We start from the raw sequence: 16,985 nt of genomic DNA, 5'->3' as shown, positions 1-16,985 counted from the left end.
TTGTCTCCTGGCTGGACGCCAATCCTTTACATGAAAAAGCTATCCCAGGTTGTAGCTGACTCACTCATCCCCCTCCCGGCTTTGCTTTTGACATGAAATAAACCTGTTTGATCAGAAATCAAACTGGTGAGTGTCCAACATGCTTTCTTGCTATATACATTACTAAGTGCTACATTTTTCGTTGTCAGCACCACCATTTGTATCTCAGATGATTGGCACATTACATCCATTAATCTCCAGTGTCATAGATTACTGAAGACTATTGTGGGTCTGCTGTATCTCTTCACTGCACACATTCATGGCAGACATATCCACAACTCCTATGGAGATGATTGGAAGTCAAAAGTTGTCCATGGACTTATACTGCACTGGAAAGTTACATGCCGTAAAAAGGCTTATTGTTCGGAATAAGGCCTATTAGTGATTGCCACAAAAAGGCATGTTAGAGGTCACGAAGGGGTTAAACATGCTTGGGATAAATCAGGGGCTTAAAGTGACACTGTCACCCCCTATTTGCATTTTGACTGCTCTCCACAGGTGTAAAGGGTAAACGTTACAGCTTTCATTACGTATTTTATATCACACCTCATGGTGCTTGTTCTGGTTAAAAGTCGTTTTTATCACCTGTGAATTGGTATATGTGGGTGGGGCTTCACGGCATAGGTGCCACATCACCATGCCCCTATCTCCACTTAGCCCCACCCCATCTGTGATGTCATTGCTGCATAGGCCCCGACCCCTCAGCAGCCATTGGAAGGGCCAGTCTAAAGCTCTATGCCCCACCCCCTAGATTGTCCCACACCAATGGCGGCTGAGGGGGTGGGCCTATGCATCATGACGTCACTGATGGGGGTGGGGCTAAGTTGCACTAGGGGCGGAACAATGTGGCGCATATGCTGCGAGGCCCCGCCCACATATACCAATCCACAGGTGATAAAAACGACTTTTTACCAGAACAAGCACCATGAGGTGTGATATAAATTAAGTAATGAAAGCTGTAACATTTACCCTTTACACCTGTGGAGAGCAGTCAGAATGCAAAAAGGGGTGACAGTGTCACTTTAACTACAACCATAGCGGCTGTTAGGGGTCCACCGCATCAGGGAGACCGGTGGCCCTCTCCTGCAATACACTGGGCCCCCTGAGCTGTCATTTATTTACAGCATCCAGTCGCTGAGCAGTCCTCCTAGGTGCTGCAAATGTTCATTTACTATAAGCACTCCTGATGAGCACTTGCAGGTAGGAGTACAATTAAATCTTCCCCCCAACCCCCCACCAGGAAGTGAAGTTCCTAATGACTGTTGACCCCAGGGTGCTCTGCGGCAGTCATTTTGTGACAATGACATCATCAAGAGGGAAACTGGTCTAAGCCCTGTTAGGCCAGCTTCCCTTAGTCATATGACTCAGCTCTGATTGGCTGAGCAAGCTGTAAGTCATCTAACAGTTCTACAGAGTCAAGAGTCAGTTAGACATCACAGGAGACAAAGTGCATCATGGAAAAGCCCAAACCAGGAAGTGAAGAAAAAATGAAGACACCAACTGGAGCTTCAGTTCATTTTTTTTATTTTTTTTTATCAGTGCCGGAGTTGTCCTTTAACCCCTAGACGACCCAGGACGTAGGGTTACGTCATGGAAGTCTGTCACCAGACGACCCTGGACGTAACTGTACGTCCTGGGTGGTTCTTCCGCTATGAAGCGCGCTCCATAGGAGGTGGGGGCCGGCTGTAGTGAGCAGCCGGGACCTCACCGGTAATGACACGCTGCAGCGATCGTGCTGCCGCGTGCCATTAACCCCTTAAACGCCGTGATCGCGGCGCGACCGTGGCATTTAAGTGTAAGTGACAGGGGGAGTCCCCTGTCACTTTCCGATCGCGACCCCCGCAGTATGACTGCGGGGGTCCCGATCGTTGAAACGGACCGCCGGAGGTCTCTCACCTGCCTCCGTGCGGTCCGATAGGCGATCTGCTACACTGAGCCTGCACAGGCAGGCTCAATGAGCAGAGCGCCGATAACACTGATCAATGCTATGCCTATGGCATAGCAATCATCAGTGTAGAAATCAAACTAGTGAATGTAAAAGTCCCCCAAAGGGACTTCAAATGTGTAAAAAAAAAAAACTCAAAAAACTTCAAAACACTATTACACTACCCCAAAACCCCTCCCCTAATAAAAGTTGAAATAACCCCCCCCTATCCCATTATATAAATAAAACATATAAAAATAAATAAATAGATAAACATATAATATACCGTAGCGTGCGTAATTGTCCGATCTATTAAAATATAACAAGCGTCATTGTGATCGGTGAACGGCGTACACGAAAAGAGGGAAAAAAGTGCGCGGATTACCGATTTTATGTTACATTATATATTTTAAAAAAACAATAAAAAGTGATCAAAACGTCCGATCTTCACAAATATGGTATTAATAAAAACTAAAGATCATGGCGGAAAAAATGACACCCCATACAGCCCCGTAGGTGAAAAAATAAAACTGTTGTAAGTGTCACAATAGGCCCATTTTATTAATATTTAATTGCCAAAAAAAAGGATTTCATAAAAAAAAAATATATATAACATTAGAGAATCTGTGTAACCTGCATATGGTTGTGTTCGGACTGACCAATAGAGTAATAATATCATGTCTCTTTTACCATGTAGTGCATTACGTAGACACAGGAACCCCCCAAACGTTACCATATTGCATTCTTTTTTACGATTTCACCTATTTATATCTTCATAAATAATATATTTGGAATTCCATCATACATGGTATGGTAAAATGAATGACGCCATTACAAAGTACAACTATTCCTGTAAAAAAACAAGCACTTACATGGCTTGTAGATAGAAAACTGAGAGTGCTAGAGCTCTTAGAAGGGGAGGAGGGAGAAACGAAAACACTAAGATCAAAATTTGCGCGGTCCACTGGGTCATTTTGGGCCTAGTCCTCAAAGGGTTAAAATGTTAATATTTTATAATTGACATATTAAATGTTAGTTACTAAAAATCTTGTGTGACTAAAATTTGCTTATAATGGCACGATTTAAACAACATCAATTACATGAATTAACATACCGATATGGCAGTTATCCTGAGAGAATCAACTGTTGAATGTGTGAATAGGTACCACAGTGCAGGTCCAATCTCAGCGCTGATGAACCCTTGGACATGTGAAGTCACTGTTGTGCAGACATTTTCAATAATTTTAGCAGTCATATGATGAATTATGGGTTCTTCCTATAAAACAGAAATAAAATAATAAACCAGGAGTTATATAAAACGTTACTGCCTTACAAGATTGGGGCACACGTTTCTACAGTCCCATGAATGTTCTCATTAGGCTTCCACAAGTATTTTTTCAGTTACCCATATATATGGTGGTTATTTGAATGGGCTGGCCATTTTATTGTAAAATAGTTCAGTATAAACAAGTTCAGTATAAAGGCCGACCCCTTTAAATATTATCAGGTACTGTATTTACTTTTATTTAGGCAGAAATGTCAAACATGTAATTAATATAACACAAGGGAATTCAACCAAAAATTGAACGTCACCTAGTTTGCTTGTTTGTTTGCTCTTTTTTTAAGTAAAGCCAGAACCATGGCTTGTTTTTATTATTGTAATTTTTTTCCATCTTTGTGCATTTTTATGGGGACAGTCATCTTACCCGAGCAGCCATAAGATCAGTAGTCTGGAGCAGACCCGATGACTAGAATCTGAGTTTTTTTTTGTTTTTTTAAGACAAGCACAGTAAATTGTTAAAGGGTCAATCCCCAGACGGAGCTCCAAACATTAAAGGGGTATTCCAGAAAAAAAATAAATTAGCTATGGAAAGGGTTAACCAAGTCCTTTATTGCCCCCCCAAGGAGATCTCTGGTCTGGTCAAGTGAGCATTCAGGCTGCGACTCGCGGATCCTCTTCTTCCGGTTCGGTGACGTCACCATACCCGCCCGGCGTCTGGCTTTCCTCCTTATTAGCAGCAGAGCACTGAACCCTGACTGCATCCAACATCACCCCCCCCCCCCCCCTCCCCGGATGTCAGCGATCTCGACCGTGTCCAGGGAGGGGATGCAGCGGGCGGCATTACTTCATTCATAACTACCAGACACCCGTAGCGGAGCTATGAATGAAGTAATGCCGCCCGCCGCATCCCTTCCCCTCCCGGGACACCCGGGAGGGAAGTCCTGCAGAGTGGTGCTGATCCCCTCCCCCGGCCCCCCCTCCCTGTGTGATCTCAAAGATATCTCACCCCCAACCCCCGAAGTGTGCTGCCGCGCTGCTCCGGTCTCAGCACCTTTTTCAAGCAGCCGGCCGTACTTAGCTCCCCCCGATAAAACTCAGCTAACAGGCGCTGTGTGCGGAGCAAATCTCTCCTGCACACTCACAGTGCCTGACAGCTGAGTACGGCCGGCTGCTTGAAAAAGGTGCTGAGACCGGAGCAGCGCGGCAGCACACTCCGGGGGGTTGGAGGTGAGAGATCTTTGAGATCACACAGGGAGGGGGGGCCGGGGGAGGGTATCAGCACCACTCTGCAGGACTTCCCTCCCGGGTGTCAGCGATGCTGACCCTGAGTCCCGGGAGGGGAAGGGATGCGGCGGGCGGCATTACTTCATTCATAGCTCCGCTCCGGGTGTCTGGAAGTTATGAATGAAGTAATGCCGCCCGCTGCATCCCCTCCCGGGACACGGTCGGCATCGCTGACATACGGGGGGGGGTGATGTTGGATGCAGAGACCCCTCACATAGCGCTGACACCGGCCCAGCCCATGTCACTGGTGACCGGCACTGAGCCCCTACATCCCCTGGTACAGCAGGCTCAGGGGACCTGGAGCGTGGTGGGACGCAGAGCACTAAACCCTGATTGGCTACACGCTAGCCAGCCAGTCAGGGTTCAGTGCTCTCCTGCTAATAAGGAGGAAAGCCAGACGCCGGGCGGGTATGGTGACGTCACCAATCCGGAACAAGAGGATCCGCGAGTCGCAGCCTGAATGCTCACGTGACCAGACCAGAGATCTCCTTGGGGGGGCCAATAAAGGACTGGTAAGTATATTAGGAGAGGGTTAACCTTGGTTAAGCCTTTCCATAGCTAATTTATTGATTTTTCCCGGAATACCCCTTTAAGTATGGTGAATGGTGTGGTATTAATCTGCTGCCACTATTTACGTTTAACTGGTCTGTGATGAAAAGGAAGACACTCCTATAAAGTGACATTTACAAAACAGGAAGTGTCAGGTTCTTATTAAGCCTAGTAGCCAGAATGAAAACTGCACTTTTCACAATTAGTTTATTATATCTATTTACAATAATATAAAGTAAAATGGAAAAATTTGAAAAAATACAAAGAATTTGTAAAAAACATGTGTTTAACATTAAAAATAGATTTAAACAATAAGTCATTATCTGAAGACACATTGGGGGAGACTTATCAAACATAGTGGAAAGGGAAACTGGCTCAGTTGCCCCTAGCAACCAATCAGATTCCAACTTTCATTTTCCAAAGAGTCTGTAAGGAATGAAAAGTGTAATCTGATTGGTTGCTAGGGGCAACTGAGCCAGTTTCACTTTACACCATATTTAACAAATCTTCCCTATTCCCTTTAAAAATTAGAACACTGTAAAGAAGGTGTTTACAAAACATTTTTGCATATGATGGGAAGTGGTATTGATATAAACATTAAACAAAGGATGTGATATGTAAGAACATTGACTCTGGTCACCTATAAAGACTGAATTTTAATGACACATTTAGTGATTGCACAATATACTGACATACCAGACAGAGACCAAACGCACATTCTTTCGACTTTTGTTTGACTGCATTGAAGACATTCACCCCCTCACGATCGCCATAGAGCAACTGTATATAGGTTCCTACTGCAGATGCCCTGTGCAGTAGGAACGTATACAGGCATTCTTGTCGAGAAGGGACTTTTAAAGTGTGGGGGGCCGCTTCAATAAGAGCCAATATTTTTTTCTTTTACATCAATATGATACAAAAAAAATTAGATCATGGCGCAATAAATTACATTCCAACCAGTCGCGTAGGTGGAAAAATAAAAGCATTATGGCTCTTAGAAGGCGAGGAAGAGAGTGCTGCTTCATTGTGACCTGGACAGCCGTATATCAATGACATTTGGTCATGAAGGGGTTCAGTGTGTATGAATGCTTTCCTGTTGGGCACTCTAAACAATGTCTTTAGTAGGCTAACTACAAAAGGTCTGAGATATTAACAGAAATACAACAGTGGTAGTGGTATGAGATGCTCTAATGAAATGGAAACTTTCTTACATTTCTCCCCCCCCCCCCCCCCCCCCCCCCCCCCTCCCCCATAAACTAATACTATCTATCTATCTCAGTTTGTGCATTCTATCCAGGATGGCACATTAACGTGGGCTGTGGCAAGAACGTTAGAGCAGTACAGTATCAGTACAGTGTCAAGAGCATGGAGCAGTGGAGGTGGCCGTAGAAGGGAACCACCCTAGCACCAGGACCGCTACCTCCTCCTTTGTGCAAGGAGGAACAGGAGGTGTCAGGAACTGTCAGTGTCATAGGCTGTAGGCACCTCATGCTCCACCACTCAGTGTAAACCATTGAGCCTGTATATGTCTATGAAGGACACTGGGGGGCGGGAGATGGTCACCTGCTCCTCCATGTCAGCCATCTTATGGAAAGACTCACCACAGAGCAGGGCAGCAAAGCCTAGAGAAGAGTCTGATTTTAGCTTTATGAGGTACACAGGGAGCTGCTATCAGTACATACAGTGAGTTCAGTTACTAATACTATAGACTGAATAATTTTACCATAAACTGGCCAACCACTTTAAGTTTCACATCATGGAACATATTGCATATATACAGGCAACAGCTAGACCAACCTTCTAAAGATCTATCATGGGTTTATCAAAGTATTTTTATGAGAACCACCAGGGGAAGCTAACTAGCCCTATAGTGTGTGGAACAGAGTAAGTCTGCAGGCTGTCACATGGTGGACATTGGGTTCTCCTACTAAACAAGCATGAGGCCTTCTGGATTTTGTGTTTGGACATGTGTTAAACTACAGCAATGACCTTTTATACATTTATTAAGGTAAAAGTGAAAGTTGCTTGTCCAGTTTACATTGCTTTTGGGGTCCATCCCAGACATTACAGATCTCTCTTTAAGACAATCATGTTCTTTTTGGCTTACCGCCTTGTTTGGGGAACAATGAAGTAGTACATATGGCTTATCACAATTACGCTTGCATATTTATCCATAAGAGTATTTCCAAGTTGCACCATTTATCGAGCGAATAAGTACTTACTATATCTTTTTAACAGCAGTTTTTTCTTTTATTTTCCAAGTAATGCAGCATATAACATAGGCTCACAGCTGATAAATCATTGTTCTCAGATGCAAGTTATACGCTGCATTACTTGAAAAATAAAAGAAAAGGCTGCTGTGAAAAAGATACAATGAATATTCACCTGATAAATGCCTGGTGTGATTTGGAAATAATCTTAAGGATTACCAGGATATGCAAGTTTAATGGTGAAAAACCATATGTTCTACTACATACCTTCTAGTGATACAAGATACTTAATAATGTTGGGCTTGGCGGAGTCTTACAGTGTGGAGGTTGTGTGAAGATGCAGACTATAGTTATGATTGTTTGGGGTCAGACCTTATCATGTGGTATAATCTTTGTAACATATAAATGTTCTATATCAGGCTCTAGTGTATAAGGTCTATATATGCACAAAGTCCTTAAACCAAAAAAAAGAAGAAAAATGGGCCTGGGAAACCAAACCATGGGAACCCCCCGACCAAAACCAATGCAAGACCAAAGTATGAAAAAATGATACTTTATTGTTAAAAATATTCCAAAAGATAAACTTTACTAAAAAGCATGAAATGTGAACTGGAGCCTATACCGATCCCTAACATAGGGTGGATATACTGTAAGTAGATTACATCACATAATATAATAGTAAATAAATAAATAGATGACCTACATACACATATATTGGGTACTGGGCATATCACAGACAGACATATAACTCACAGTGGATAGTCAAGCAGTAAATACCATCAGAGATTATTGCACATTACCCATACAGCGTGTCCTTAGTATATTTGTCCACCATACCACTCACCCAACGCGCGTTTCACATGTTGCCTGGTATGAGTGGTTGAGTGGTTGAGTGGTATGGTGGACAAATGTACTAAGGACACGCTGTATGGGTAATGTGTAACATATAAATGTGTAACATTTTGTATGATCTGATTGCCATGATGAAGGGGTAGGTACCTGAAACGATTTTCCAATAAAGATTGAGTTTAATGCTACATAGAGCTGTGGATGCTTTACCATTGTTTGCTTGCATGAAAACCGGGTGATGGTCTGGGGATATACCATTCACTAGGTCTTGTCTGGGAACTAGTTACTTACTTAGACACAGTTTATATGGTAAGCTGACATTTTTTACTTGTTGCTTTTTTCAAGTATATTGAAAGCCCAATGCACTACTGGCTTGGCTTCTAGGGAACTGAGGAGGTTTTCAATAGGGTTGATACAACTATGTATCTTACCTTGTCATACTCTGTGTTTTGGGGTAACCATGCATGCCTCATATTAACAATAAAAAGACTCTCGCGCGCCTCCACTTAAGAAATTGACTAGTCAATTCTTTGAGCGGATAGGCGCGGAAAGCGTATGTGCGTGAGCCCCCCATTCAAAGGGATTAAAAGCAAGATTCGAAGCAGAGTCCGCGTGGGGGGTTTCCGCATGGAATCTCAGAGCTTGTTCTGTAGTGTGACCAGGGCCTTATAGTGGACATTTTTCACCTCAACAGAACCGACAAATGCAGCCATGACAGCATTCAAAAAATAGTCTTGATTTTTATGTTCAGTCTTAGCAGATTTACAGTACTGATGTAAAACATGTACACCACAAATCTAATGAATAGACGATGATTTAGGTCAAAACAATAAAAAATACCCCTGCAGCATATAAACTAGCACATACAATTATATGCATTTGTTTAACGCTCCCATACATCAAAAATCTTAGCTCTAAATGGCTTTTAAATTTACATTAAATGCAGTAGTTTCTACTCTTCCAGCTGAATTATTTACTAAATGGAGATATGTTGTTTCTTCATTTACACATCTATTGATTAGTTGGCATAATTGGCACTACAATTAAATAAAATAGGGGAAATGTACACTTAAATTGTATAATTCAGTTGAGTCACACTAAACACCGTACAGGAAGAAAAATCTGCAAATTAATTAAACTAGTACAACAAGGCTATTAGCATAAGTCAAAAGAAAAGGAAAAACTTCACAAACCAATATTAAGTAAATTAAAATCTGAAATTTTTTGAGTTTATAATAAGATTATACGTAGATCATTATGAAGTTGGTGAGAAGAAAAGAATATGAACTAATTATCGTAACAATAGAGAAGGCAAACATATTCATGTTCATTGTTTATTCAATCTGATAGTGAAAAAAAGATTGGATGAGCATTACTTAAGAACTTCCAATATCCAATTATTTCACAGAAAAAAATATACCACCAAAACATAAGCCAGTGCCTAATATATGATTGCATTCAAGATTAAAACTTATGAGTAAGAACTTTACATTTAAATACATTTACTGTATTTATCTCTCTCGCTTTCAGCTTCAGCTATGTAGGTCTGGTTTTCATGCATGTGGTTTTCCTAAGGCTCCATTACACAAAGCGATTATCGGCCGTTATGGCCGATAATCATCTTGTGAAATAGAAGGCAACAAAAAGCTGACATGCACAATGTTGAAAAATAAATGATCACAACAGCAGCAATATGCTGCAGACACTCCGTGGAATAGGAGCGGTGGCAGCAGACCGCCCGTGCAGCCCCCCGTGGCCCCCCGGCTCTTACCTGCATGCTGCTGACATGTGTAATAGCAGTGGTAGCAAGGGCCTGACAGGTCGGCGCTCGCTTGCTCCCTCTCGTCGCCTCATGTAAAAGGGGCTTTAAGCTCTACAGCATTCAAATAATTATACAGTATATGTTTACACAAACATAGCATATTCATGTTTCCCATGGAGCAATGCACCTAGGATTTTACTGCATTGAGCACTTTAACCAGCAGTTGGTGCTGTTATCTTTGGCTGGTCTCCCTGAGATTAGCGATCTGTTTCTCTTAGGACTCTACTAGGCATTGCTTCCACCTAGCCAGAATCTTTCTCCACACTAATGAGGGTCAACACTCAGAAACAGCTATCTGTGGATGGATACCAGGACTTGGTTTTCCCTTGTCATTACATTGATTTATAGGGCCACTTAATATGGTGGTTTTGTTACAGTCGCCACCCCTTGGCTGGGTCCTTCCCGGAGGAATATCTGGCTAGTCCTGTGTTTTGAGACTCTTAAATGAGGCTCCACTGGTTCTTCTTTTTCATTTTCACATTTTCTCAAAGTAGTTTACAAGAATAAATGAAAGATTTGCAAAGACTGACCAAAATACTACCTAGAAACATAGCATGTGTCACATTTTCCTAGTGCTTTGCCTTAAATATCTTATTATAGCTAACAGTTCAAATAAATAACATACACTGTGTGAACAATTAATAAGCACTGCTGTCAATTCAAAATGTTAATACACTTCAAAACTAAAAATGTATTGAAGTAAAATAAAGGTTTTGGTCTTAGGAGATGATCTAATATCATTAGCCAACTATTAGTGTGCAGAATTATTATGTAACTAAATGAAAATATTTTTTTTTCTCATTTCACTTGTTTATTATCATATGTTAAAGTTAGAGCAATAATCAACCCAAAAATACACATTTACAAATAATAATTTCTGAATTACAAATTAAAAAGAGTCACCAATATAGCTCTTTGGCCTCTTTACATAGTGGCGCATAGATGTTATTACAGTGGCCCGTGTTTTCTACTCACAAGGTGCACCACATAGGCGTCATCTAGCTGGGTTGCAGGATGTGACCTCGGCCATGTGGCAGGTCGTTGAGCCATAGACCAGTGGTATGCCGGCAGCATCAGCGGTGAAAGAACACAAGCGGCTGGTGGTGGAGGATGGCAGAGGGTAGTAGCATGGTGGTGGCGGGGGGCTTATTTTCAGGGGGGGGGGGGGGTTCCTTATGTTAAAACTATCATGTAAATCCTCCATTATGCCTTATTTTCGGAGAAGACGGTACTTGCCTAATAACTGTGTACACACAAAAAAAAACTTTGATGAACCTTTTTTGTCACCACTAATCTATGATTCTTTGTCTATTTTTACACCTATTCCAGATCTATTTGATACATGTGGAATAAAATGTCATTAAAATGTTTTAGAACTGTCACAAATACTGAAATAAAATACTACTCAATGTAAAAAGCCAAGGCTGTAAATGTAAGCATAGAGAAAACATATTTCTTAAATTTGTTGACTTTTCTTTGAGTAACAGCATGAGAAAAATATAGGCAAGATTAAAGATTAACTACGAATATACAGAAAGTTGCCATATTTTGCCTAAAGTTATCTGAACTATAAGGGTATGTTAACACTATGGAACCAGTGCAGAATTTCAAACAGACTCCGCTTGAAGTTCCACATGTCCCATTGATTCAATAGGATGTCTAAGGCTAGGTTCACACTGCGTTTTCAGCATCCATTTAACGGATCCGTTTTTTTTAACGTCCAGAAAAATAGGGTCAGCAACGTTTTTTTGGTCCGTTTTGGTCCGCCAAAAGAAACGGATCCGTTTTTTTTCATAATGGAAGTCAATGGAAAACCGGATGCACACAAATGAATCCGTTTTTTGCAATCCGTTTTTCATGCGTTTTTTGAAAAAAACGGATGCGTTAAACGGATGCTGAAAACGCAGTGTGAACCTAGCCTAATGAACATTCCACCATGCACCCAAAGTATTTCCAAAAAACTGCTGTGCGTGTTTCAAGCCTTAAAGAAACATTTAGGCCATGTTCACACAGTTTAAAAACTACATCTGTAGCTTTCATTTAAAACATTGTCCATAGTTTTCAGTCACTGCAGTAAACACAGCTATCACTGCAACAACAGACGTAGTTTTCAAACCCAGTGTGTACTACGGCCGTTGTTGAGGTGGCCGTAGGAAAAAAATTTAACTTGTCAATTTCCTATGGTCGCAGTTTGACGAACAGCAGCCATAGTTAACCCTCTATGCACACAATGTATGGCCGTGCTGTCAGCCGTTCATTGTACAGAGGTCTATGGCTAATTAGATTGCAGGCACACCCAAAGGTGCCCGCAATCGAACCAGAAATAAAATAATGTTCCTGTGGCTGATAAGGCAGTATCGAATGCAAGAACATGTAAAACAACGTCCGTTGTTTGACACAGCAAACAACGGCCGTGTCAAATAATGGCCGCTGTTTTACATTGTGTGAACTTAGCCTTAAGAAAAAGCAGATTTGGGTAAGCCAGCAATTATGAACCAAAGTCAACATTGACTAGTCTTTCACCCACCTGGACTTTACTTTTGTTTCTTGTCTTGTTCTCCCCCCACCTTACACATTGACTTTAAAAAGACTCTGTACCCTTTTAATCCAAGATCTGTCCTGGCGTCCGTGTGGCAGGTGATGCAGTTATTGTCTTAAAAAACAACTTTTAAACTGGCAGCCCCGTGCCCAACGGCCAGGGATTAGATTGTGTGTGCATTAGGCTGGCACAACCTCTCTGTCCCTCTTCCCCGTCCTTATCATTAAGAATGCTCCAGGCAGATTGTCTCCTATTCATCAGCTGTGTGAATACTGAACATGGGCTGGATCGTTAAGGCACCTGTGCAATGTTCAGACAGGAGAAAATTTTCCAGTTGCATTCCTCATGATGAAGAGGGTGGGGAGGAGGGACGGAGGGGTGTTGCAAAGTTAGGGCACAGATAAACTAAGCCCAGGCCGTTGGGCACGGGGCTGCAAGTTGAAAAGTTGTTTTTAAGGAAAATAACTGCATCACCTGCCGAACGGACCCCAGGATAGATCTTGGATTGAAAGCAGCTATCCGAAGGTACAAGTGGTTTGGGGGGGTCAGATTGTCGGTACAGGGTAGCTTTAACCTCTTCAGAACCCCACTTATTTTCGTTTGTGCACTTTCTTCTTCTCTTCCTCGTGTTTAAAAGGCGCTTACATTTTTTTCACCTACACACCCATGAGTTACCCTAATTTTTGCGACACCAAATGTAGTTTGCAAAGACACACTTATTTTTTTTTTCATAAAATATGCTAAGAAACAAACAAAAAAAAAATGATTTGTGCAGTGAAATTGAAAAACAAAAGCAATTTAGTTTCATTTTTTTTTTTTTTTTTTTTTTTGGGGGGGGGGGGGTCATATATTTACACTGTTTGCCATATGGTAAAACTGATGTGTTATCTATGTTCCTCATGTCAATACGATGACATATCGTGTATAACTTTAATTTTATTTGACAGCTTTTAAAAAAAACTCAGCGGATTGATGAAGGGTTCAATCAAGATAAGCGGTTGTCTGGTGGAAAGACAGCCCACCAGGATTGGAACCAAATAGATAAGGAGGTTGCCAAAAATGACAAGATCCCTGTCAATCCTCTCCTCTCTCTCTTAATAGACTGACAAAAATCAGAAACACTACAAAAAACTTGCAGTATATACAGAACGCACAGGTAGTACAGACCGGGTGATGACTAGTGAGTTTCTAAGAACAGAGAGTCTGGGGCTCTGCACCTTCTTTTATAGGGCCCTGGGATGACATCACCAATTATGTCACTTATGTGATGTCACTGCTTGTCGTAGTGATGTCATGAGCATGTCCTGACATGTTGTCATGATGGAAGTTGTTTCAGGTAAAAGCACATTGCACTGCAGTCCTATTTGCCATGTCACCCACTATACAATATCAGATGTGAAATAGGCTTTTATGGCCTCTCATAATGATGTAGGGTGAGTAGGGACTGTACTGTGTCATTCTCTAATCATTGCTTTCCTATCTTTGACTCTGAAAAACTAGAACTCCCATCATGACTGCCAGCAGAGCATGATGGGGGTTGCACTTCTGCAACATGGGGAAAGACAGACTGCAAAACTACAACTCCCATCATGAACTGTCAGCAGGGCATTATGGGGGTTGTAGTTCTAGGGATAATAATCTCACCTGTCCAGGTTCCTGCTGTACCCTGGGGCTCTGGCCTCCTTTGGTCAGGTCTGGCTGCTTTTGTATGATGGCGAAGCTAATGGCTTAGCCTGTATTACACAGAGCAGGAGTCCCAGAGGCAGGAAAGGGAGCGTGAGGCTCCTGCCAACAGTCTATTCCATTGTATCAGCAATTACGTAGGGAAAGATAGCAACCTCTCGAACCGGCTGCCACTATCACAGATTATTCGGGAAAATTGCAGAGTGAGAGGATAGGACCGGTCGCCATGGCAACCGCATCGACCCCCTATAGCTACGCCACTGCTTGCAACAATGCAACATAACACGACTATGACAACCACCCAAAGTCCAAATCTGATGGATTTTTGGTTATAGATGTAATGCAACTTTGCCGGCATTGAACTTGCAGTACAATATGCAATGCAATAGGCAAATTTCAGCAATAACAAAGTCCCACAACAGCGGGTCATATGAACCCAGCCTTAGCATTTATTTAGTAGACTTATGTACCTCATTTAATCCTGTGACACTCATGATAGTACAGTACTTGTCTGTGTTGTGTAGATAACTGCAGCCAGGGCCGGTTTTAGATAAAAAGTGTGGCCCCCAAATTAATGTGTATCGTATATATAAAAAAGTGTACTATACCATATCCCAACCAAATATTATCTTTCTGTAGAGATTAAAGGAGTTTTCTAGGTACACAGAACATCCTCAGGAGTGCACCTTGGACCAGAAGGCCTCGCAGTAAGGTAGATATATATGGTCTCTCTCTGTGTTTCTGCAATATTCCCCTTGCTCAGAAAACCCCTTTCCATACTTCCATACTGTTATCCTACATTACAGAACAAACAGCAATATAGAAGATCAGTTTTACCAATAATAGCCCCTAGACGTCTAAATAATACTGCCACATGATGACCTCTACCATCACATAGTGAATAAATAATATTACTATCCTGTAGCTGAATAAAAACCACAACATCAAAGACAGATAAAACTCCTATACAGTGACAGTCACACAATAGGAGCTAGGAATCGGAAATCACACACGTTATTTTGGGTCCATTTACACAGAAAGATTATCTGACAGATTATCTGCCAAAGATTTGAAGCCAAAGCCAGGAATGGATTTGAAAAGAGGGGCAATCTCAGGCTTTCCTTTATGACCTGATCTCTGTTTATAGTCTGCTTCTGGCTTTGACTTCAAATCTTTGGCAGATAATCTGTCAGATAATCTTTCTGTGTAAATGGACCCTTTGGTCTCTTTCTTTTTGAACCATTTAATGTAAAGATTAGAGACAAATACCTATTTTCTGATATATCACTTAACCTTAAACTGACAGCACGGATCTGCATATATTGGATTCTGGGATATGCATATACACTACACTAAATACTGGGATGTACATACATACCTTCAGCACTATAGTGTGATCTGGCGTGTTCCTAAAAACATTCTTTATTCCGGGCTGACAGTATAACAAAGGCGGTTGTGGGACCCCATCAGCCTCTGTCCTGCCCTATGGCTACTGCTGTATCTTCAAGCCGCCCACCTCTTTTAGAGGTGGCCTGAAGACATATCAGAAGCATTGACTGCACTGCTGGTGTGATCAGCAACTGGCAGCATAGATGAATGCATATTTACTGCATGCTGTCAGATCTCTTTAAGTTACACCAGTCAATAAATTATTCACATAGAGGTGAACCACTGAAAGCAGGACGTGTGATGAAGGCCCCCCCCCCCCCCAAAAGAGCCCCGGATACTTACCCCACCTCGCCAAGTCCCGCTCCTGGAGCCGGTCCCGGGACAGAGCCAGGCGTGCCCGCTGCATAGATGAGTGCAGAGCCAATAGAGAATGACGGCTCCATTCATTCTCTATGGGCATCGGAATCATCTATGCAGCGCGCGAGCCGGACTTCCGACAAGGATATCTCTGTCCCGGGACCGGCTCCAGGAGCGGGACTTACCGAGATGGGGTAAGTATCCGGGGCTCTAGGGGAGGGGGGGTCATATGGCCTTCACCCTGGCACGGGGATAACAGGTCCACACATAGTTGGTTGTCCACAACAGACTGTTTTAGATGTTCGTTACCAATGTGCTCCACTTGTAAGTACATGACAGCTCAAAGACATTTTGTGTCTAGTACTACCAAGAGGAGCTATAGTATTGCAACTTTAATAAACTGTGAAACTACTCATGTAGTGTATCTAGTCACCTGCACGGCATGTAACAAATAGTTCGTTGCATGTGCCATCCGTAAACTTAAGAATAGCGAAGCACCTGGGTGACATTTCTGCAGCCACCAGAATGGTCCTACATCGGCCGATGTCTGGACTTTAAAAACATCTTGTTGAACAACATATGGGAGATGTTTCTTCCCTTTTGGTATGTGGTATTGAAAGGGTCAACCGACCACTAAGAGGGGGGGGACTGGTTGCATCAAGTTAGACTCAGAGAGGCTCATTGGATTCTTGAGCTGGATTGCAGTTTTCCACAAGGATTAAACAAAAAAAGAGAAGAAAAACAATCTGGCATATATATACTGATGCCTCCAGTGGGGTTTTTTCACAGTATTTTTCATGTTTTCATGATTTAGGTAACATTTTATTTTATCTTCTTGAATATTCTGTGTATTTTTGACAAACTATATCCATATTATGTGGTAATACTGCATTCCACAGTGTCCAGCTTATGCATACTAATGTTTGGAGATTTCCACCCCATGTGGGTGCCAGCTGCGGAATGCGCAAAGGGTTATCTGTCGTCATTCCGCAGCGTGCACGTACCCTTAGGCTGCAATCACACTACGTATATTTAAGTCAGTATATGCATATTTCAGG

General features: G+C 42.2%; 1 protein-coding gene across 1 annotated transcript in view; it reads right to left on the bottom strand.

The window, feature by feature from the left end:
* Positions 1-16,985, bottom strand: part of ULK4 (unc-51 like kinase 4) — a 653,509-nt gene that overhangs the window by 365,043 nt on the left and 271,481 nt on the right. Inside the window, exon 19 of the mRNA XM_069959686.1 lies at positions 3,078-3,239. Coding sequence (XP_069815787.1) covers positions 3,078-3,239 — 162 coding nt within the window. The remainder of the gene's footprint in view (positions 1-3,077; positions 3,240-16,985) is intronic.

This window comes from Dendropsophus ebraccatus, chromosome 2, assembly GCF_027789765.1.
Source record: "Dendropsophus ebraccatus isolate aDenEbr1 chromosome 2, aDenEbr1.pat, whole genome shotgun sequence".
NCBI lineage: Eukaryota > Metazoa > Chordata > Amphibia > Anura > Hylidae > Dendropsophus > Dendropsophus ebraccatus.
Note: the sequence above shows the minus strand (reverse complement) of the source record. Positions and strands in the feature narration are given on the sequence as shown.